This window comes from Cinclus cinclus, chromosome 17, assembly GCF_963662255.1.
Source record: "Cinclus cinclus chromosome 17, bCinCin1.1, whole genome shotgun sequence".
In the NCBI taxonomy this organism is placed as follows: Eukaryota; Metazoa; Chordata; class Aves; order Passeriformes; family Cinclidae; genus Cinclus; species Cinclus cinclus.
The window spans coordinates 4,134,925-4,156,756 of NC_085062.1; the positions used below are offsets into that span (position 1 = coordinate 4,134,925).

Here is a 21,832-nt window from a genome sequence, read left to right on the forward strand (position 1 = left end):
GGGGGCTGGCACAGGCTGGGCTCCAGCCGGGGACTGAGGGGGGACAGATGGCCACAGGGAGTGACCGGTGACACCAGAGTGACCAGGGAGACCGGAGTGACCGGCGGGGTCTGCAGCGAGGGGACAGGGGGCTGGCGGCCATGGTGAGGGGGTGAGGGCTGAGGGGCGGGTGAAGGGATGAGGGGAGGGTGAAGGGATGAGGAGGCCGTGGCGCTTTTCCCTCACCGCCCATGCCCGGCTTTGACAGGGATTTAGGGGGTCCCGTTTAATGTCCCCCCACTGTGGGAGGGCCGCCACCCTGAGGGTGCTGTGAGGGCCGTGTCATCTCCCCCCGCTCCTCACGGACCTTCTGCTCCGGGCAGGGAAAACGGCCCCGGCTGAGGGCGGCCGGCACTGTAGGCTGCGGTGCTGGAGCTTTGGGGCCGTGTCTTCAGCCGTGACCGAGGCTTCTCCCTATCCCCCAGGGCCCGTGAATGCTGCCGGCTGCGCTGCTCCTGCTCGCTGTGCTGCTGCTCGTTTGGGCTAAAATGTCCAACTCTGGGTGCGAGCAGGAGAAGGAGCCGGAGGAGAGCCCCGCGGAGCCGCCCCCCGCAGCCGGGCCCGCGGTGCGGCCGAGCTCCCCGGGCCGGCAGCCGCAGCCGCAGCCGCCGCGGGCCGGGCGGGCGGGCGCGGAGCAGGAGCAGCTCGCCGTGTACAACCCCGCGGCGCTGCGCCGCCCGGCCCTCGCCAAGTTCGTGCTGGGCTCCTTCGACGACAACTCCTCCGATGATGAGCTGATGGCCACCGCCTTCAGGGTGGGCCGGCGGCGCAGCAGCTTGGCCGGGGTGGGGTGTACCGTCCCCGAGCCCCCAACCGTGAGCGCACTTCTGGAGCCCAGCGCCGGCATCAGGTGCGGATGGCAATCCCCGTGGCCGGGCAGGGATGTCCCGGTTAGGGAGGGCGGGTGCTTGTGGTGGGTGCACTGCTGTTGGTAAAATTGGGGTGCAAACGTGCTGGTGGAACCCCAAGGTGATGCCCCTAATCCTGCTCCCTTTGGCGGGGGCAGAGCCGGTGTCCTTGGCTGTGTGACAGCAGTGCCACCTGCACGAGTGTGGCAAGGACCAGGGCAGGGGGTGCCCTTCAAAATCTCTAGTTTGGATGTGGGGCAGTTCACTCCCCGCTGGCTGCACCGGGCAGCTCCCATGGGAGTGCAGCTGACATCCAGAAGAAACAACTGGAAGCCATATGCTGCTGCCTGGCCTCCTCTGGCTGCTCTGCTCTGGCTAAAAATAACAAACCTTTGGCTGCAGGGACGTGTTGTGACACTCAACAGCCCGACGGAGGCTCTTGCCACTCTGGGTTTGAGGTGGTGCTGCCAGCAGTATCCCTGCTGCTCTTCTGTCCTTCCACAAACAAGGAATTTCCTTGTGTCCTGCCTGAGTTACATTGTAGATGTGGTTGGTGACCTTTGCAGGACAGGCTTTGCAGGGGGTTTGGGGCTGGGGAAGGGCTCACTGGAGTCACTCTGAGCTCTCTGGGGTTGGTCCTGGGTTCAGTGACAGCCACCACATCCCGCCACAGGCCCAGCATGTCAGGGCTGAACCTGGCAAAGAAGAGCCACAGGAAGATGGACCTGCAGCGGGATTTTTCCGTTGCCTCTCCAGCTGAGTTTGTCACCCGCTTTGGGGGCAACCGTGTCATCGAGAAGGTCTGTCCCCACATGTCCCTCCTTGTGCCTGGGTGGGGGGGGTCACTGCTTTTCACAGGGACATCTTTGAGCGCTGCCTGAATGTCCTGTGTCCACCAGGCTTGGAGCAATGGCAGCCCAGAGCTGTTCATTCCATGGCTTCAGTCGCTCTCGTGGGCTGGGAGAGGGAACCCCGTGCAGCAGCTTTGCACGGACAATGGCCAAAATCCCATCCTTGGTTATTCCCAGTGCCAGACATCAGAGATGTTGTTGAGGAACTTCATGCTCTGCTGAGATGTCCAACCAGCTGTCAGAAAGCTCCTGATTAACACATCCCCCATACTTTGCTGCACACCCATCCCTTGCCCCTGCGCTGCTGTCCCTTGGGGTAGCAAGGACAGGGTTCACCCTGCCACCCCCTATCCCTGTCCCCCCAGGTCCTTATTGCCAACAATGGCATTGCTGCTGTGAAGTGCATGCGCTCCATCCGCCGCTGGGCCTATGAGATGTTCCGCAACGAGCGCGCCATTCGCTTCGTGGTCATGGTCACCCCTGAGGACCTCAAGGCTAATGCAGGTAGTTCCTGAAAATATCCCAGAAAGGGAGTTCCCTACCTGGGGGTGAGCTGGGGCAGCCCTTTCTTGCCTGGCCTGTGAGGGCTCTGCACAGCCTGGAGTCACACACTTTCCTCCTGTGCAGCCAAATCCAGGAGTAAATAATTTTCCCTGCTCCAGCCTCCCGGGGATGGAGGATTTGGGAAGGGGTGCCACTCAGGGATCTGGCTCCCACCACTCTCTGTGCTGTCTTGCAGAGTACATCAAGATGGCAGATCACTACGTGCCTGTCCCTGGAGGGACAAACAACAACAACTACGCCAACGTGGAGCTGATCGTGGACATTTCCAAACGGATCCCAGTCCAGGTAGTGGCCATTTATGTGTCTCCCACCTCCTTGCCAAGGGCAGTAGCTAGGCAGAGGGGACACCCCAAAAGGGGGTGATATCCCTGCGAGGAGCTGGGCATGGTGGGAGATGGCAGCATAGGGGCAATGCTCCCACTGCTGCTTCTCCTTGTGCCAGGCGGTGTGGGCTGGCTGGGGACACGCCTCAGAGAACCACAAGCTGCCAGAGCTGCTGCAGAAAAACGGGATAGCTTTCCTAGGTAAGGTATCACTCCTTCTCTGTGCTGGGTATTGGGCTGGCGTGTGCATTCACAGTCATTGCCAGGGATACTGCACTGGGAATGACCCTTTCATGCCTCTGGCATGCCCAACCCATGGAGTGGCAGTCCTCAGGGCATTCCCAGGAATCATGCTGTTTTCTGGGTTTTCCATGTAATATTCAAGCTGATGCAGTGTTAACAGAGGAACACTGTGTGGGGGCAGACCTGGTGGGATTCCCAGCCTGAGCTCCCCTTGGAGAAGGGTTGAGCTTTGTCCTGAGTTGGGCAGTGCATTTGGGGGGAGGTTCCTGCATGCCCAATCCTTGAAGAAGGGTGGTGGGGCCGACTCAATGATGTGGGGATGGCCTGGTGGGTTGGGCACCCCCTCAGCCCATCTCTCCCTCTCCAAAGGTCCCCCCAGTGATGCCATGTGGGCGCTGGGGGACAAAGTTGCCTCCACCATTGTGGCTCAGACCCTGGAGATCCCCACGCTGCCATGGAGTGGGAGTGGTGAGTGCCTCCTCACAGCCCTCACACCCTCCCTGCCTCTCCCTCCCCTCCAACAGAAGCACCAGGATTGGGGTCCTTGGCCCAGCTGGCCACACATATTGGGGACCCCATTGCAGCAGCTGATTTGGGCAGGGGGATTATGGAGATGGGGTGCATGGAAACAAGGGAAATGATGGAATCCTCAGCTCCCTGGGCACACCCAGCATGCAACCCCAGCCCATCCTGGTGGTGACCATAGCCCTGGTCATATCTGCAGGTTTGGTGGCCCAGTGGTCCAAGGAGGACCAGAAACATCAGCAGGCCATCAGCATCCCCCTGGAGACATACGCACAGGGCTGCGTGAAGGACTTGGAGGAAGGCATGGAGGTAAAGCTGAGCCTCCAGGCTCATCTCTTGCCCACCATGATTCCTCCTCAGAGCCTGCCTGCCCTGGCCCTTCTGGCCTCTCAGCACACACCATAATGACACGAGGCTGTGCCAGCAGCAGTTTGTCCCACTGAATGAATGTCACTCGGGATAATCCTGCTCAGGGATGCCTGGAGTTGTGTGGGCTGTCAGGGCGGTGGCTGGGGTCCAAAACACTACAGTCACCTCAGCCCTTGACCCTCTCAGGTGGCCATGAGGATTGGCTACCCCCTGATGATCAAGGCAGCAGAAGGTGGCGGGGGCAAAGGCATCCGAAAAGTGGAGGCAGCAGAGGAATTTAGTGCCTGCTTCCGGCAGGTGAGAGGTGCCTGGAACCCCCATCCCTGTCGCTACCCCATCCCAGCAGGGCCCTACTTGCACCCGGGGCACCTCCCACTTCTGCTGCAACTCTACCTTCATCCTGGGGTGAATTTCGGGGGGTGATGCCGGAGCACAACCCTCTCCCCCGCTGCAGGTGCAGGCGGAGGCGCCTGGATCCCCCATTTTCCTGATGCAGCTGGCTCAGCACGCACGGCACCTGGAGGTGCAGGTCCTGGCAGATGAGTATGGCAACGCCATCTCCCTCTTCAGCCGCGACTGCTCCATCCAGCGCCGCCACCAGAAGATCATCGAGGAGGCACCGGCCACTATCGCTGCCCCCTCTGTCACCGAGGTGATGGAGAAGGTGGGTGGCCTGATCTAGGGGCAGCACGAGGTTTTAGTGGGAAACTGTGCTGGGTTTATTGGGTTTTTAAGGAAAGGAGGGATCCCTGAGTTGAGCAGGAGTCCCTGTCCAGGGTGGTCGGGAGCAGGAACAGCTTCCCCAGGGAACTGATCACAGCTCTAAGCCTTCCGGAGTCCAGGGAGTGTTTGGACTTTCAGGCACATGGTGGGATTTTGGCAGTGTCCTCTGCACAAGCAGGAGTTGGATGCTGATCCTGCAGGTCCCTTCCAAGCCAGGACAGCCCATGATTCCATGATCCAGGGATTTCCTTCTCCTGCAGTGCGCTGTCCGCCTGGCCCAGATGGTTGGGTACGTCAGTGCAGGCACCGTGGAGTATCTGTACGGGGAAGACGGGAGCTTCCACTTCCTGGAGCTGAACCCCCGGCTGCAGGTGGAGCACCCGTGCACGGAGATGGTGGCGGACGTGAACCTCCCGGCTGCCCAGCTGCAGGTACCTGCACACACCTTGCTCCAGGGGTGTTAGAGGAGGCAGTTTGGGATTTTAGGGAGGAGCACTGGGCTGGAGCTTGGCAGAGGGAAGCTGCCCCATATCTCAGTATGGAGGGTGCAGGTGAAAGCAGTGTGGCATCTTTCCTTCTACTCTGGCTTCCCACTGGCTTTCCACTCTCCATTCAGATTCTCTGTTGGTGTCTCCCTGGCAGCTCAGGCCTTTGTCTCTCCTGCAGATTGCAATGGGCATCCCCTTGCACAGGATAAAAGACATCCGGGTGCTGTATGGGGAGAGCCCCTGGGGGGACACCCCCATCTGTTTCCACAGCCCCTCCAAACCCCCCATGCCCAGGGGCCACGTCATTGCTGCCCGGATCACCAGCGAGAACCCCGAGGAGGTGAGCTGGGGGTTGGGGTGGGGACAGGGGGACTCTGCCACCCGTGGGGTTGAACTGGGCATGGTTCTCCCCAGCCAGACAATGTTCATGGGATCTGCGCAATCCATTTGGGTTCCCCTTCCCTGTCTTGCTGCATGAATCTCAATCCTGATTCCTCCATCTCTGCTCTCTTTTGGCTCAGGGTTTCAAGCCCAGCTCAGGGACGGTGCAGGAGCTGAACTTCCGCAGCAGCAAGAACGTCTGGGGGTACTTCAGCGTGGCAGCAGCCGGGGGGCTGCACGAATTTGCTGATTCCCAGTTTGGACACTGCTTCTCATGGGGAGAGAACCGGGAAGAGGCCATCTCGTGAGTGTGGTGGGATGAGTTGGAGGGCATGTGTCCTTGGGAAGAGTCACAGTTGGTGTGTGAGCTGGGAAAAGTGGTTTTTATCTGACAGGACCAGAATGGTGCTGCTGTGCTAAACACCTGGCTGCCTGACCAAAGCCAAATTTTTTTGGACTGTTGTGGTGCTGTAGCCCCAGTGCATCATCTGATCCTCAAGGACATGTTGAAGTCATTTGCTGAGCATTGCTTAGTGCCCCATGAGCTGCAGTGTCCATTCAGCAGTTTCATCCAGGGCTATTTCATGGCCAGGTTGGATAGGGCTTGGAGTAACCTGGTCTAGTGGAAGGTGTCCCTGCCCATCACAGGGGGTGGAACAAGAGAATTTTTAAGGTGCCTTCCAACCCAAACCTTGCAGTGATTCCACTCTATAAAGGTGACGAGGGCTCAGGAGCTCATCACCTCAGGAGCTCATTGCCCCAGGCTCTGAAGCTCCCCAGTTCCCTCTCCTGAGAGCCAAATGCCACCTTCTCAGTCACTAATGAAGGGCTTTTCTCCCTAAAAGGAACATGGTTGTGGCCCTGAAGGAGCTGTCTATCCGTGGGGATTTCCGGACCACGGTGGAGTACCTGATCAAGCTGCTGGAGACAGAGAGCTTCCAGAACAACGAGACACACACGGGCTGGCTGGACCACCTGATCGCCGAGAAAGTGCAGGTGGGGGTGACACCCTGAGGTCACCACTGCCTTTCCTTGGGGTGAGACCCAAACCCTGTGATTTTTGCCCCCACAGGCAGAGAAGCCAGACACGATGCTTGGGGTTGTCTGTGGTGCCCTGAACGTGGCGGATGCTACTTTCAGGACGTGCATGACTGACTTCCTGCACACGCTGGAGAGGTGTGGAGTTGGGGCTGCCCAGGGGGGTTCAGTCATGTGGGGGGCACCTTCCACCAGAACAGATTACTCCAAGCCCCATCTAACCTGGTCTTGAGCAATTCCAGGATTGGGGCAGCCACAATGGAGACCTGAGTGTTGTTCTTCTGGGACATCTTCCTTCCCTTTTTGCTTTGCAAATTTAGTGACGGTAGTGTTGTGATAGGCAAGGACAGGGGTATCTGCTGTGGCCCACAGCTCTGGTTCTTCAGTTATCACTTTGTCTGGACACTAGGAAAGTCTTCCCATGGCTGGGAAAACAGCTTTCAAACAGCTGGCTGTACAGCCTGCTTTTGTTGTTCAATATCAAGGTTATTCCTCCAGCCTTGGAGGACTCCCGGGGCTCTCCCATGCCCCTTATCTGAGTGTTTTCCCAGTGCCTGGTCTCCCTCCAGATCTGGCTGGGCATGGTGCTCATGTGGACCACTTAAAGCTGACACTTGTCCCCTCTGGTCACCAATGTGCCCTCCCACCAGGACTGGGAGCACTGCTGACATCCCGCACGCCAGGAATGCCGTGGGGCCTGATTCCTCCATTGTGTTTCAGGGGCCAGGTGCTGCCAGCAGCATCCCTGCTGAACATCGTTGATGTGGAGCTCATCTATGAGGGTGTGAAGTACATTCTGCAGGTGAGGGCAGGGCTGTGCTCTCCCCAAGCCAGCCATAGCACTTCTCAAGGGGTCAGAGACATGCTCCTGTCCCAAGGGAGAGAAGTGAAATAAATACAAGCTTGTCCTTTAAAAATGGGCAACATAAAAATGAGGTTAATAACCCTATAACATTAATAACCTCGTTTTAACCTTATAACCTTAATAACCTCATTTTAACCTGACAGACATTTTCATACACCCTGTTGCCCCGAGTTTATTAAGGGGCTTCATTTTCTTGCTTTTAAACGAAATTAGTTGGACTTCATGCAAATCTCCTTAGTCATGATGAAAGTGGCAGGTGAGCCAGGTGCACCAGCTCTGGGCTGTGAATTAAACCAGCTCTGGGCTGTGAGTTGAGTTAAACCAGTTCTGGGCTGTGAGTTAAACTAGCTCTGGGCAGAGTTGAACAGCTCGGTGCAGCCTGAAGTTGTGCCTCCTGCCTTCCCAGCACAGCCCCATCGTGTGGCAGCAGCCGTGGCACTGAGCATGGGGAGGTGCCCCCCCAGCCTGGCTGTTCAGGGTATTTTGGGGTTGCACTGAGGCTGTCCCCTTGCCCGCAGGTCGCCCGCCAGTCACTGACCACCTATGTGATCATCATGAACCGCACTCACATCGAGATCGACGTGCACCGGCTCAACGACGGGGGGCTGCTGCTCTCCTACGACGGCTGCAGCTACACCACCTACATGAAAGAAGAGATCGACAGGTACCCCCTGCCAGGACCCCACCCCGCCTCTCCGATGGCCAGCAGCCGGCTGTTGACACGTTTCCCTCTCCCGTAGGTACCGGATCACCATCGGCAACAAAACGTGCACCTTCGAGAAGGAGAAGGACCCGACGGTGTTGCGCTCGCCCTGCGCGGGGAAGCTGCTGCAGTACACGGTGGAGGACGGCGGCCACGTGGACGAGGGGAAGGTTTATGCGGAGATCGAGGTGAGCTTTGCAGAAGAGCTGGAGGAGCGACATTCGGCAAAGACGGAACTCCGCAGCGCTGCTGTGAGATGTGCAGCCAGCAGGTGCTGCTGGCTCCGTGACGGTGTCCCCTCCTCGCCAGGTGATGAAGATCATCATGACGCTGGCGGTGGAGGAGGCGGGGCGGCTGCAGTACATCAAGCGGCCGGGAGCGCTGCTGGAGGCCGGTTGTGTCATCGCCCGCCTCCAGCTCGATGATCCCTCCAAAGTGAAGCCTGTGAGTCTGCTGGGGGCTTCCATCCCCTCCTGCCAGCTCTCAGCTGGCATCCCAGGAATGGTCCCTAGGGGACAAAATGGAGGAGCTGCCCTGATGGGGCATCGCAGTGATGGTCATGCTATGTCTTTGGACTGTCATTGGGCTCAGGTGTTGCTCTGCTTTTTCAGTGTGCAGGGCTATGCACTGAAAATGTGCATTTATAGCACTAAAATCTCAAGTTTTTCCATGTTCTTTCCATGATGAGACACTGGCAGATCCACTATGCTGAAAGTCAGGTGCTTCCTCTCTATCTGACCCAAAGCACAGGTTGTGCTGGTTCCTCTGGGGCAGCTGCAGCTCTCCAGGTCTCTTTCCTTTATCAAAAAGGGTAGTTCAGCTCACTTCCCTCTGCTCTTTCCAGGCACAACCATTCACAGGGGGGCTACCAGCCCAGCAGACCCTCCCCATCACTGGTGAGAAGCAGCACCAGGTTCTCCGCAATGTGCTGGACAATCTGACCAACGTCATGAATGGGTACTGCCTGCCTGAGCCTTACTTCAAGACCAAGGTGGGTGCCAGGCACCAGGTGTTTCACCCAGTTGCCGTGAGGGGAACTCCAGCAGCACCAGCTTCTGCTCCTGCAGGTGGAGGAATGGGTGGCACAGCTGATGAAGACCCTGCGGGACCCTGCTCTGCCGCTGCTGGAGCTGCAGGAGATCATGACGAGCATTTCAGGAAGACTCCCGCTGGCCGTGGAGAAATCCATCCGGAAGGTGATGGCCCAGTATGCCAGCAACATCACCTCTGTGCTCTGCCGCTTCCCCAGCCAGCAGGTGAGTGGCAGAGGGAGCTCACATCCTCTTAACTGCAGCCAGTTGGGAGCTCCTGCCTGAATTTGTGCTGCCCCGATTTTATAACAAATGGAATGAGTGAGGGAAATATGTGTAAATTTATATTTTCTATGCATGTTTGGTTTTATATTTGCTTCTGTGTGTGCCTTTCTTCTTATATTCATTTGTCACTTTGCATTTTTCACTTTGAGGAAAAAAAATAACCTCAAGGGGAGGGCTCTGGGTGGAGTTAGCTTTGTGCCCCTGAGCCATCCCAGACCCTGTCCCCTCTCCCACAGATCGCCAACGTGCTGGACACCCACGCAGCCACACTGCAGAGGAAGGCTGAGCGGGAGGTCTTCTTCATGAACACACAGAGCCTGGTACAGCTGGTGCAGAGGTGAGCCCTGTGCTGTCTGGAACCCCTGTCCCCCCACGGCCACCTCTTCACCCCACGATGGGCTCTTTGCTCCACAGGTACCGCAGCGGCATCCGGGGCTACATGAAGGCAGTGGTGCTGGACCTGCTGAGGCGCTACCTGCAAGTGGAGACACAGTTCCAGCATGGTGAGGGCTCGGGGCTCTCTGGGGCAGCTGCAGGGCTCTCCAGAGAAGCTGCAGGGCTCACCAGACCCTGCCCCACAGCTCACTATGACAAGTGTGTCATCAGCCTGCGGGAGCAGTGCAAACCCAACATGACCCCCGTGCTGGAGAGCATCTTCTCCCATGCCCAGGTGGCCAAGAAGAACCAGCTGGTGATCATGTTAATTGTGAGTACAGCCCATGCCTGAGACTCCAGGAGCAAAGGCTGGTGGCAGGGAAAAGCCAAGGCTGCCCTGCATCACTTGAAGTGTCTGTTTCTGCCTTGTTATTGCTTTATTTTAATTATCTCCCCTCTGTGGTGTTGTGTGACTACGCTTGGGTCAAAGAGAGCCCATTTTAGTGCTTTGGGTCTTGTCCCCTTTGGCTGCATGGGGCTGGGGGTGCAGGATGAAGCCATGCCCTGTGAGGCTGGGGTTTGGGATGAAGCCATCCTGCACAGTGAGGAGCCTAAGCTGAGCCACGGTGGTGTGACATTGCAGGACCAGCTATGTGGTCGTGACCCCACGCTGACAGATGAGCTGACGACCATCCTCCATGAGCTGACACAGCTCAGCAAGACTGAGCACTCCAAAGTTGCACTGAGAGCCCGGCAGGTCAGCCAGCACCATGCAGTGCCATCCCATTCCTGTCCCCATCCCTGTCCCTTCACGTTCCCAGCTCCTCTCTCCCCTGGCAGGTGCTCATTGCCTCTCACATGCCCTCCTACGAGCTGCGGCACAACCAGGTTGAGTCCATCTTCATCTCTGCTATCGACATGTATGGACATGAGTACTGCCCTGAGAACCTGAAGGTTGGGAATTGCATGTTTTTCCAGAGGAAATTTGGGTGGCTTTGGGGAGAGGGTCTGGCTGCAAGTGCTTTAGTCTTAAAAACAGCTAAAAGTAGCTCAAAGTCTTGCTGTAGTGGCTCTGTGGAGCAGAGGAAGGGGTGCACCCCAGTGCTGCCAGTCCCTGTCTGTTGCTCCATGCTCCATTTGGCAGGGAACAGATGTATGAATCCATGCGTGGCTCTAGTGGTTTCCCCGTGGTGGGCTAGGTGTTCCATGGCACCCTAGTTACCAGTCTTGCACAGCTCCACATTGAGGGACCCCCTAAATAGAGCAGGGAGGTCTCACTTCATCCTTGCCCTAAATTTTGCTTTCTTCCTGCAGAAACTCATCCTATCAGAGACCTCCATCTTTGATGTGCTTCCCGTGTTCTTCTACCACACCAATGAGGTGGTGCGCATGGCAGCGCTGGAGGTGAGGCCTGGGGGGCACAGAGGGAGCCTGAGGGTGGCATGGGGGGCTCAGGGGTGGCCCTCAGAGGGACACGGTGCTACCCTCTGTGTCCCCTCACAGGTGTACGTGCGGCGAGGGTACATTGCCTACGAGCTGCACAGCCTGCAGCACCAGCAGCTCTCTGATGGCACCTGCCTCGTGGAGTTCCAGTTCATGCTCCCCTCCTCCCACCCCAACAGGTACAGGTTTCTCTCCCATACAGCTGTCCTGCTCCGTTGGACATAGTTCTTTTCACAGAGCTGTGGGATTTGCATCATCCCCTCTGTGCAAAGAGGGAGCTGCCACCACACTGTCCCATTACCAGTGGAGAAGGATGAACGCTCTCCGGGCCAGGGTCCCCTGTGGGAGCTGTGTGGTGCTACACGGTGCCTCCCCCAGAGCTGACACTTGCTCCCCGTGGCAGGATATCCGTCCCTATCAGCATCTCCAACCCTGACCTGGCACGGCACAGCACCGAACTCTTCATGGACAGCGGCTTTTGCCCCGCAAGCCAGAGGATGGGAGTCATGGTGGCTTTCCGCAGATTTGAGGACTTCACAAGGTGGGGGTGCAGGGACGTGCCTGGCCAGTGTTTGTGCATTTTGGGTGTCACTGCAGTCATTGGAGAACAAAATGGGATGGAAGAGCCACAGCTGGGGGCAGCTGGGCAGTGCTAGAGGCAGCCCCAGTTTCTGCCATAGCTGCAGACTGGGTATTCTCAGTACAGCACTTACCTTGTGGGGACATGAGGTGGCTTTTGGGGACGTGTGGAACGTGAGGAAAGCTTACATGGCATAAGTTAAACCCCTGTGCACATTAACACAGCAGAGCTTAGAGCTGCATTTCATGAACTGTGGGTTTGCTGTGGGATGTTGGGGCCACTGTGCTGGTACCTGTGTCCCTGTCACACTGTCATGGTGGGTCCCTTCAGGCAGGGGATGGGTACAACGTGCTGGCTTGTGACTCCATCCCTGCTGTTTGGGCAGGAACTTTGATGAAGTGATCTCGTGCTTTGCCAACTCCCCATCAGACAGTGGGCTCCTCAGCGAGGCACAGGCCACCACCTATGATGAGGAGGACACCAAGGTGGGCACGAAGCTGCTGCTGATACTCCCAGGTGGTGCTGGGACAGCAGTGATGCTGCTGGCCAGGGTTGACTGTGGGATTTTTGTTGCCAGAACATCCGTGAGGAGCCAATCCATATCCTCAACGTTGCGCTCTGCTCGGCTGACCACGTGGAAGACGAGAAGCTGGTTCCCATCTTCAGAGCCTTTGCCCAGTCCAAGGTCTGTTGCTGGGGCTGTACCCTCTTTTTGTAAACCCTGAACCCTGGCTTTTGTAAAGCCAGAACATTGTACCCCAAGGCAACTCCTCTCCATGCAGTGCACTCCAAAATGCTGCAGTTTAGGTTTTGTTTTCTCCTTTGGTAGAGATGTTTAATCTCTTGTGACTGGTGGCGTCTTCTGTTTTTCTGTAGAAAAATATCCTTGTTGAATGTGGTCTCCGGAGAATCACTTTCCTCATTGCCCAGCAGGTGAGTGCAACTGAGTCTCTGACATCTATAAATACCTTATAGACACAGCACTGAGTGATGGATGTGCTTCAGGAGCTTGAAATTAATTAATGAGCAATTCAATCAGTGTTTAATCTCCTGTATCATCCTTTATCCTGCTTATGTTTCCAGTAATGTGGCTCCTGCAGAGCCACTCCATAGCTTTAAGCTGCCATTAGAGGCCATCAGAGTAAAAATCCAGAGTGGTTTGGGTGGAAGGGGACCTTAAAGTTCATCCTGTTCCACTCTCTGCCGTGGGGTGGAACTTTCTTACTAGATCAGGTTGCACTGAGCTCCATTCAACCTTGGGCACTTCTAGGGATGGGGCAGCCACAGCTTCTCTGGGCAACCTCACCAGCCTTCAGACAACAATTTCTTCCTAAAATCCAGTCTAATCAATCCCTCCCAGCTCTTTTCCCTTTGGGGGAGAACAAAGCCTACAAGGTTTTGTTTCTTTAATGTAGAATCAAAACAATCCACTGTGGGCCAGACCTATTCATGTTATCTCCTCTCTCCTTTCTGCTGCAGAGAGAATTCCCCAAGTTTTTCACGTTCAGAGCCAGGGACGAGGTAAGATCTGGTGTGAGAGGTGCCGGGGCGGTGCCGGCCCAGCCCTGGCTCACAGCTGTGCCTGGCAGTTCGCAGAGGATCGGATCTACCGGCACCTGGAGCCGGCGCTCGCCTTCCAGCTGGAGCTGAGCCGCATGCGCAACTTCGACCTGACGGCCATCCCCTGTGCCAACCACAGGATGCACCTCTACCTGGGGGCTGCCAGGGTGCAGGCGGGCACCGAAGCCACCGACTACCGCTTCTTCATCCGCGCCATCGTGCGCCATTCCGACCTCATCACCAAGGCACGGTGGCATGGGGGTCCCCGGGGGCACAGTGAGGGTGCAGGGGTGGCCTGGCCCTTGCTGAGTCACCTGCTCCATCTCAGGAGGCTTCCTTCGAGTACCTGCAGAACGAGGGTGAGCGGATGCTGCTGGAGGCCATGGATGAGCTGGAGGTGGCCTTCAACAACACCATCGTGCGCACTGACTGCAACCACATCTTCCTCAACTTTGTGCCCACCGTCATCATGGACCCGTCCAAGGTGTGTTTCTTGGGGTCCTGCTTCCTCTGTCCTGGAAAGGTTCCTCTATTGTCCTCTGTGCTCAGGACCACTGCAGAAATTTGCAGCCACCCCCCCCCAGCATCTCTCCCTGTCCGCAGTGGAGAGGGAGGATATCAGCACCAGGCCCAGCCAGGAGGCATGGAGAGACGGAAGGGGCTCACCCAAAGCAAATCCAGAATGGCTGTTTGGGGTGGACATGCAACAGGGCTGCTCCAGCCTTGGCATCATGTGCTCAGTGTTGTCCCTGGGGTCACCAACCCCCTCGTGTGCCATCCCCTGTGCAGATCGAGGAGTCGGTGCGCTCCATGGTGATGCGCTACGGCAGTCGCCTCTGGAAGCTGAGGGTGCTGCAGGCCGAGGTGAAGATCAACATCCGCCTGACACCCACTGCCACTGCCATCCCCATCCGCCTCTTCCTCACCAACGAATCCGGGTATTACCTGGACATCAGCCTCTACAAGGAAGTGAGGGACCCTGGCACTGGCAGCGTGAGTAACCCCAGCGGCGACTGCAGGAACCCAACCATGGCTGCCCAAATGCTGCCGGCTCCAGCAGGGCTCTGGGGGGGCTTCTGCAAAACTCCTTGTGCACCTGCAGTGCTGGTCTGCCCAGAGCCCCCAGACTTCCAACAGCATTCCCACAGCTGCATTGGTTTCATCTTACCTGCATCCAGTTGGGTTCCTTGGGGTGGTGCTTTATTCAAAATGTGCTGAGCTTCATCCGGTTGAGTTCCTTGGGTTGATGCTGGTGTGACAGTCCCCTCAATAGCAAAAAAAGGGTGGAAAATCACCTTGTCCAAGCAACGTGCTCCAAGCAGTGCTCCAGAAGAAGTCACCATGTTATCCAGGGAAGGCAACCAACGCTCTGCTCTGCTCTCCTCTCCTCTCCAGATCATGTTCCAGTCATATGGGGACAAGCAGGGGCCGCAGCATGGGATGCTCATCAACACTCCCTATGTCACCAAGGACCTGCTTCAGGCCAAGCGGTTCCAGGCGCAGTCCTTGGGCACCACCTATGTGTACGACTTCCCAGAGATGATCAGACAGGTGAGTCTGGCTGAGCAGAAAGGGGCTCAAATTACTACATTTGCTCTTCATCCCTACCCTCCCCAAATACTCCTACCTGAGGAAAGGGTCACTCTTCTCATGCTGTCGAATGAAAAAACAGAAAGGGCCCAAACCCCAACATTTTTGGTTATGTGAAACATTTCTAAACCAATTCCTAGCTCTCAGTATTCCTGAAACTAGATGGTCTTTAAGGTATCTTCCAAGCCAAGCCATTCCAAGCCACGTACTGTCTCCACAGGCTCTCTTCAAGCTGTGGGGCTCCTCGGACCTGTATCCCAAGGACATCTTGACCTACACTGAGCTGGTCTTGGACTCACAGGGGCACCTCATGCAGATGAACAGGGTCCCCGGAGGGAATGAGGTAGCACAGAATTATTTGGAATTGGGCAGGGGAAGCAGATAGCAGTGGCTGGTGGCTTATTCTGGCTGCGTTTGAAGCTCGGGAGATGCTCCTCAACCATTTTGTCTGTTGGTTAGTGCCACCTGCAGCTCAGCCCCTTGTGTCTCTTGGACGTGGCACTCGGTGCTCTGGTCTAGTTGACAAGGTGGTGATCAGTCAAGCATTAGACTCAATGATCTTGAAGGTCTTTTCCAACCCAGTTAATTCTGTGATTCTGTAAGTGATTCTGGGACTCTGTGATTCTCTGGAGGATTCTGCCCTGTAACCTTGTGCTGTTTTGAGGCAGGTGGGAATGGTTGCTTTCAAAATGAAGCTGAAGACCCCTGAGTACCCCAAAGGCCGGGACATTGTGCTCATTTGCAACGACATCACGCACAAGATTGGTTCCTTTGGGCCTGAGGAGGACCTGGTGTTCCTGAGGGCCTCAGAGCTGGCTCGGGCCGAGGGCATCCCCCGCATCTACATCGCTGCCAACAGCGGTGCCCGCATCGGCTTCGCCGACGAGATCAAGCACATGTTCCAGGTGGCCTGGGTAGACCCAGCTGAGCCCTACAAGGTGTGTGGGCACCTTCCCTCCTGTAGCACAGGGAGCAGCAGAGGGTTTAGTTGTGGAAGGGATGGCCAGAGCTAAACTGGGATGTCAAACTGTGGGATCAGAGAAGGGGGTGAGGCCACACCTGCACCCAGCACCATGGGGATTGTTCCTTTGGCTTTTCCCAGGTGGTGGAGGTGAAGGTACCAGTGCTGGCATGGCTGATCTGTCCAGCTCTGGTCCCTGAGCTGCTGCACAGCATGGTTTAGGATAGGTTTGAGAAAGGGCCATGTCCCACATGAGCATGAGTGTGGAGGGCTCCACAACTCATCCTTCTCCTCTTTCTTTGCAGGGGTTCAGGTACCTGTACCTGACTCCCCAGGACTACACAAGGATCAGCACCATGAACTCAGTGCGCTGTGAGCACGTGGAAGAAGGTGGCGAGTCCAGGTGAGTCCCACATCCCATGAGACACCCCAAGCTCTGCCCTACAGCCCACCAGGATGCAGCTCCCACCTCAGCATCCTGCCAGGCACATCATGCAGGTAAGTGCTTTCTACACCACAGCTCCACTTTCCCTGCAGGTATGTCCTGCTGGACATCATTGGGAAGGACAATGGATTTGGGGTGGAAAATCTGAGAGCTGCTGGTACCATCGCTGGGGAGTCCTCCCGTGCCTATGATGAAATAGTGACCATCAGCATGGTACAGCTGGGGGCCCTTCCTCTCTCTGCTCCTCCCCACTCTCCTGCTGGCTCTTAAAGTCACTGTGGGAGGAGTAACGGGATGCAACAAGGAGGCTAAGCCCTTCACAGCCTCCTTCTCCAGGTGCTCGTGATCTGTGCTGCAGCCCCAGTGACCCCACGTGTCCCTTTGTGTGTGCCCAGGTGACCTGTCGTGCCATCGGGATCGGTGCCTACCTGGTGAGGCTGGGCCAGCGCGTCATCCAGGTGGAGAACTCCCACATCATCCTCACAGGTGTCACGGCTCTCAATAAGGTACCAAGCTCTGGCTGCATGTCCTCTGTGGCACTGTCCTTTCCACCACAACCTGTGTGGGCTCCTTCCCTGTCCCATGGAACATCAGCCTGGACAGAGGTGGAAATTCAGCCTCAACCCAGAGGAAGTTTGCCTGTGCAGAGGTTTGGGCTGACAAACAGCAAGGGAGCAGCTCCTGTGTCAGCAGAGCCTCATGTGTTTCCTTTGGGAACTCTGTCTAGGTGCTGGGACGAGAGGTTTACACTTCCAATAACCAGCTGGGAGGAGTGCAGATCATGCACAACAACGGCGTTTCCCATGTCACTGTCCCAGATGACTTTGAGGGAGTCTACACCATCCTGCAGTGGCTCTCATACATACCCAAGGTAGGAGGGTGATGCAGTGTGGAGGTGAGGGATGTCACCCACACCTGGCTGGTGACCTGCCCTCAGAGTCTCCCTTACAGGATAACCAGAGTCCGGTGCCTGTCACTGCCATAAGTGACCCTGTTGAAAGAGAAATTGATTTTGTCCCTTCCAAAGTCCCCTATGACCCCAGGTGGATGCTGGCAGGGAGACCCCACCCAAGTAAGTGAGAATAACCCAAGGTGCTCTCAAATGTATCCTGTAGGTGCAGAATATGCTCTTGGCTATGGGTTGGTGCTCAAGAGCCCTTCAGTGCTTGCCCTTGCACCATTCCATGTTTTCCTGTGCTCTGCAGCTCTCAAAGGGACCTGGCAGAGTGGCTTCTTCGACCAGGGCAGCTTCATGGAGATCATGAAGCCGTGGGCTCAGACCGTTGTGGTTGGCAGAGCGAGGTACTGCTGGGAGCAGGGGATGGAGCTGGGATCCTGCAAGTGTGGCCTCTCACCTTCAAGCCCTGTCTGTGGCACTGCTTTTGGGATGGTGGAGAGGGAGCAGATCCATGGTGGGGCTGGAGTGGAGGAGAACTGGCCTTGCTGAGCCCATCCTGCCCTGCCATAGGCTGGGAGGTCTCCCCGTGGGTGTCATTGCTGTTGAGACCAGAACTGTGGAGGTAACAATACCCGCTGACCCTGCCAACCTGGACTCAGAGGCAAAGGTAAGTGGGGTACAGCTGGGGCCAGGTGGCATCTGACAGGAGGCTGGAGGGAAGGGAGGAGGAATAGCTCAGCGTGATCCTTGGGCATGTTTTGATTTTTCCTTAATTCAGGTGAAATCGAGGGTGCTGGGGCAGTTTGTTTTCTTCCAGCTTGCCAGGAAGAACTGGCACAGTCTCAGCTGCTCACTATCTTTTCCAGATAATCCAGCAGGCTGGACAGGTCTGGTTCCCAGACTCTGCTTTTAAAACAGCCCAGGCCATTCGGGACTTCAACCGGGAACACCTCCCGCTGATCATCTTTGCCAACTGGAGAGGCTTCTCCAGTGGCATGAAAGGTACCTGTGCTTGGGATGCACATATCCCCGTGGTGTGACCAACCTCTGTCACCCCCACCACCCCACAGGGTCCTGGGGTGGCCCAGCCTACCAGGGTATGCACCCCAAACTGGGATGTGGGGTTGGATTGGGTTGGGGAGGTCATGGGGGCATCACAAGGCAGAGGTCCCAGGGGTTGGTGGCTTCCTGCTGGCTGGTTTAGCAGGGTGGTTTGTCTCTCTAATAGAGAAGGTGGTTTTGGGCAGCTGGGAGGACACTAGGGCAGTGACAACTGGGACACCCAGCCCCTGAGTCCCTTTGGCTTTCAGACATGTACGACCAGATGCTGAAGTTTGGTGCCTTCATTGTGGACAGCCTGCGGGACTTCAAGCAGCCTGTCCTGGTGTACATCCCCCCTCACGCCGAGCTGCGTGGTGGCTCCTGGGTGGTCATCGACTCCACCATCAACCCCCTGCACGTGGAGCTCTATGCTGACAAGGAGAGCAGGTCAGCATCCAGAACACCTGGGTGTGACATCCAGAACACCTGTGTGTGGCATCCAGAACACCTGTGTGTGTCAGCTGCCTGGACATCTTGCCCTGGGATTTATTCTCCCATGTAGACCAGTCCTTGCTTTACCAAACTTCCCTTCCAGGGCAGGCATTTTGGAGCCTGGAGGAACAGTGGAGATCAAGTTCAGAAAGAAGGATTTGGTGAAGACCATGAGAAGGATCGATACAGTTTATGCCAAGCTTGTTGAGCAGCTGGGTAAGAAAGGGAGTTTTGGTTTGGGATGAGGCTCAAGAACTTTGGTGACAACCACCAGGAGTCCAGTGTCCTTCTCAGAAAACTCTTTATGTCTTTTCTGTTGGTAGAGCTGAGAGGACATGGTGGTACTTTAGAGCACCTAAAGTACCTCCTGGTTGCTCTGTCAATGGGTTAAGTGGAGTTGGGGTCTTCTCCCATGCTTTGAGATGAAGGATGGCCATGGCCACATTGAATTGGTTCCTGATGCGTTGGGAGCTCCTTGCCCCCGTGTCCCTTCAGCCTGCTACAACACGGTCCCACAAATTCCTTGCAAATGCCATCTCCCCTCTCATGTGGCGGGCACTGAGTGTGGTGTGACCTCTTTGTGGCCATGGCTTTTCTGGCTCTGGTGCCGAGGAAAGAGCCGTGGCACTGGGCGTGGTGGCCGATATGGGAGCACAGAGGGGACGCCCTGGTGGCATCACCGTGGGGGCTGCTCAGCCCGCTGTGTCGCACAGGGACCCCGGAGCTATCGGAGGCGCAGCGCAGGGAGCTGGACAAGCAGCTGAAGGCGCGGGAGGAGCTGCTGCTGCCCGTGTACCACCAGGTGGCCGTGCGCTTCGCAGATCTGCACGATACCCCGGGCCGCATGCAGGAGAAAGGGGTCATCACGGTGAGCCCGGCGCAGGGGAGGGGCTCTGAGCTGACGGGCAAAGGTGGAGGGGAAAATCTCTTCCCTGTGACATCCCTGTCCCAGGGCTGCTCTCTGCCCTCCGTCCCGCTGGAGCTGAGAGCGAGCCGGCAAACCCGGGCTGCGCTCCGTTTTCCACAGGACATCCTGGAGTGGAAAAGCGCTCGCTCCTTCCTCTACTGGCGGCTGCGGCGGCTGCTGCTGGAGGAGATGGTGAAGGGGGAGGTGCTGAAGGCCAACAGCGAGCTCAGTCATATCCACATCCAGTCCATGCTGCGGCGCTGGTTCATGGAGACGGAAGGTGCTGAGAAGGTACTGCCAGCCCCGGCGTCCTGGGGCACCTCCACAGCCAGGGCATCGCTCTGGGGAGGGATCTCACCTCGCTCTCCCATCATTCAGAGGTTTCAGTGGTGACTCCCTGAGGGTTTCAGTGTGTGAGGATGGGTGGTGAAGCAGCTCGGGGCTGGCTCTTCAAATCAGATGAGCCCAGTTGAGTGTTGGTGTTCAGTGATGGTAAAGTGGTCCCCAGATAAATAAACATTTTCTACCATGAGAGGGCTTCCCAGGGCAAAAGTGGGTTTTTTAGCATTTGAGCTGCTCTCAAATGACAAACACATTGCTGTGCCTGCCTCAGGACATGCAAAGGAATCATGCTTTACCTTTTTGCTTTTTAAATGGTTTGCAAATAGGTGCAGGACAGCGAAGAAACATTCCATGGCCTGGATTTGAGACTCCAGGAACACGGGGGGGCTTGGGCTGTGCAGGCAGCAGGACCCTCTGCCCACAGTACTGCTTTCTCCAGGGCTACCTCTGGGACAACAACCAGGTGGTGGTGGAGTGGCTGGAGAAGCACATGCAGGAGGAGGACAGCACCCAGTCAGCCATCAGGGAGAACATCAAGTACCTGAAGAGGGACTATATCCTCAAGCACATCCGGAGGTGAGTGCCTGCGAGAGCTGGGATGAGAAAGGGGATCCCTGGGATGGGAAGAGCAGGTGGTGGAGACCAGGCAGTTGTCACTTTGGCCTCTCAGGAAATTGCCCTGTGCCTTGCAGCTTGCTCCAGGCCAACCCCGAGCTGACCATGGACTGCATTGTGCAGATGGCTCAGCACATCACCGGGCCACAGAAGGCCCAGGTCGCTCATCTCCTGTCCAGGGTGGACACTGATGACCCCTCCTGAGCTGGGCAATCGCCACAGGGTAGGAGAAACACCAGGACATGACCAGACTTCACCTGTTCACCTGGTTCCTCAGCCCTTGAACAGAAGCCTTGGACTCTTGCTCATGTGCCTAAATAAAGGACACCAGTGCTTTTTAAAGTATTTTAAGACATGAAGATGGTCTTGCCATCCATGCAGAGTCCCCTCTGGCACTGGGGGTGGTACCAGAGGGACAGCTTGGCAGAAGATGAACTCGTCCTGAGCCAAGCCTGGAATCTGGAGCTGGTGCAGAACTTGGTTTTAAAAAGAATCCAAAATATTTTCCTGTTTTAGTTGCCAGCCCTGGCTTTGGTCTTTCAAACAAACATCAGGTCAGACACATCTCATGAGACTGGACAGAGCTGGAGACACAGACCCCCTGGCCAGGGCCAGTGTCCACCCAGCTAGTTCAAGCTGACCAAGACCAGGAAATGAGAAGCAGCCTCCAAGTGATGCTTTATAAACTGTGAGGAGCAATTTCTGTCATCCTTCCCCTCGCTGGGGGACAAAGAGTAGATGTGGTCATGAGTAGCTGAAGGAAAGACCTAAGTGAGCTGATCTGGGAGCTGCTCCTGTGGGAATGTCCAAGGATCCACCAGGGTTTGGCTGACCTGAGTGTTCCTCTCGCCCATCTGGTGTCCTTTCTGGCTCCTGCAGAGCATGGAGAAGGTGCTCCTGCCCCAGTGACCTGGTTCCTCCTTGGAAGCAGCAGAGCCAGGGGGAGCTGTCACCTGCTCAGACCTGTGCCCTGCTGCTCAGGTAGCCTTTGATCATCTGGGTCATAGAGGGGAAATTCAGAGTTTTCCAGTGCCTCTGGCTGGTGTAATTTCCCCAGCCCAGATTTACCTTGGGCTCAAAAGGAGGAGGTGGCATGGTGATGGAAGGTGGGACACTTGGCTCAAGTGCAATGCTGGTATTGCCATGGGGTGAAGGTGTTGGACACCTCCTGGGGCTGGGCTGGGGGGGGATCCCCCAGGGTCTGTGGGACGTCTCCCTGTCCTGGGGTGGGGATGGGAAGAGTCCTGTGGGTCTTGCTTCCTGGCTGGAAGGTGTCACTGCTGACAGGCAATAAAATGAGCTCAACT

The 21,832-nt window shown here is 56.6% G+C and overlaps 1 protein-coding gene across 2 annotated transcripts; it reads left to right on the forward strand.

Moving 5' to 3' along the window:
* Nucleotides 1-473: 473 nt before the first annotated feature.
* Nucleotides 474-20,729, forward strand: ACACB (acetyl-CoA carboxylase beta). 2 transcript variants are annotated; one of them, XM_062504669.1, is made up of 52 exons: nucleotides 474-889; nucleotides 1,561-1,687; nucleotides 2,104-2,242; nucleotides 2,478-2,587; nucleotides 2,745-2,826; nucleotides 3,238-3,336; nucleotides 3,593-3,702; nucleotides 3,949-4,059; nucleotides 4,217-4,426; nucleotides 4,746-4,916; nucleotides 5,152-5,313; nucleotides 5,495-5,658; nucleotides 6,200-6,350; nucleotides 6,427-6,530; nucleotides 7,113-7,194; nucleotides 7,776-7,921; nucleotides 7,998-8,148; nucleotides 8,270-8,404; nucleotides 8,805-8,951; nucleotides 9,028-9,216; nucleotides 9,513-9,613; nucleotides 9,691-9,779; nucleotides 9,858-9,982; nucleotides 10,295-10,408; nucleotides 10,492-10,605; nucleotides 10,966-11,055; nucleotides 11,155-11,273; nucleotides 11,498-11,635; nucleotides 12,060-12,159; nucleotides 12,252-12,359; nucleotides 12,551-12,607; nucleotides 13,154-13,195; nucleotides 13,264-13,479; nucleotides 13,563-13,718; nucleotides 14,024-14,227; nucleotides 14,630-14,785; nucleotides 15,045-15,167; nucleotides 15,493-15,762; nucleotides 16,091-16,188; nucleotides 16,323-16,443; nucleotides 16,626-16,736; nucleotides 16,958-17,101; nucleotides 17,182-17,302; nucleotides 17,436-17,532; nucleotides 17,699-17,795; nucleotides 17,995-18,130; nucleotides 18,439-18,616; nucleotides 18,765-18,877; nucleotides 19,375-19,529; nucleotides 19,689-19,859; nucleotides 20,350-20,486; nucleotides 20,603-20,729. In XM_062504669.1, exons 1-52 carry the CDS (start codon nucleotides 474-476, stop codon nucleotides 20,727-20,729), a joined length of 7,134 nt encoding a protein of 2,377 aa, XP_062360653.1. The 2 variants fall into 2 exon arrangements, with proteins under 2 accessions (XP_062360653.1, XP_062360652.1); XM_062504668.1 differs by having other exon boundaries at nucleotides 9,691-9,982.
* The last annotated feature ends 1,103 nt before the right edge of the window (nucleotides 20,730-21,832 follow it).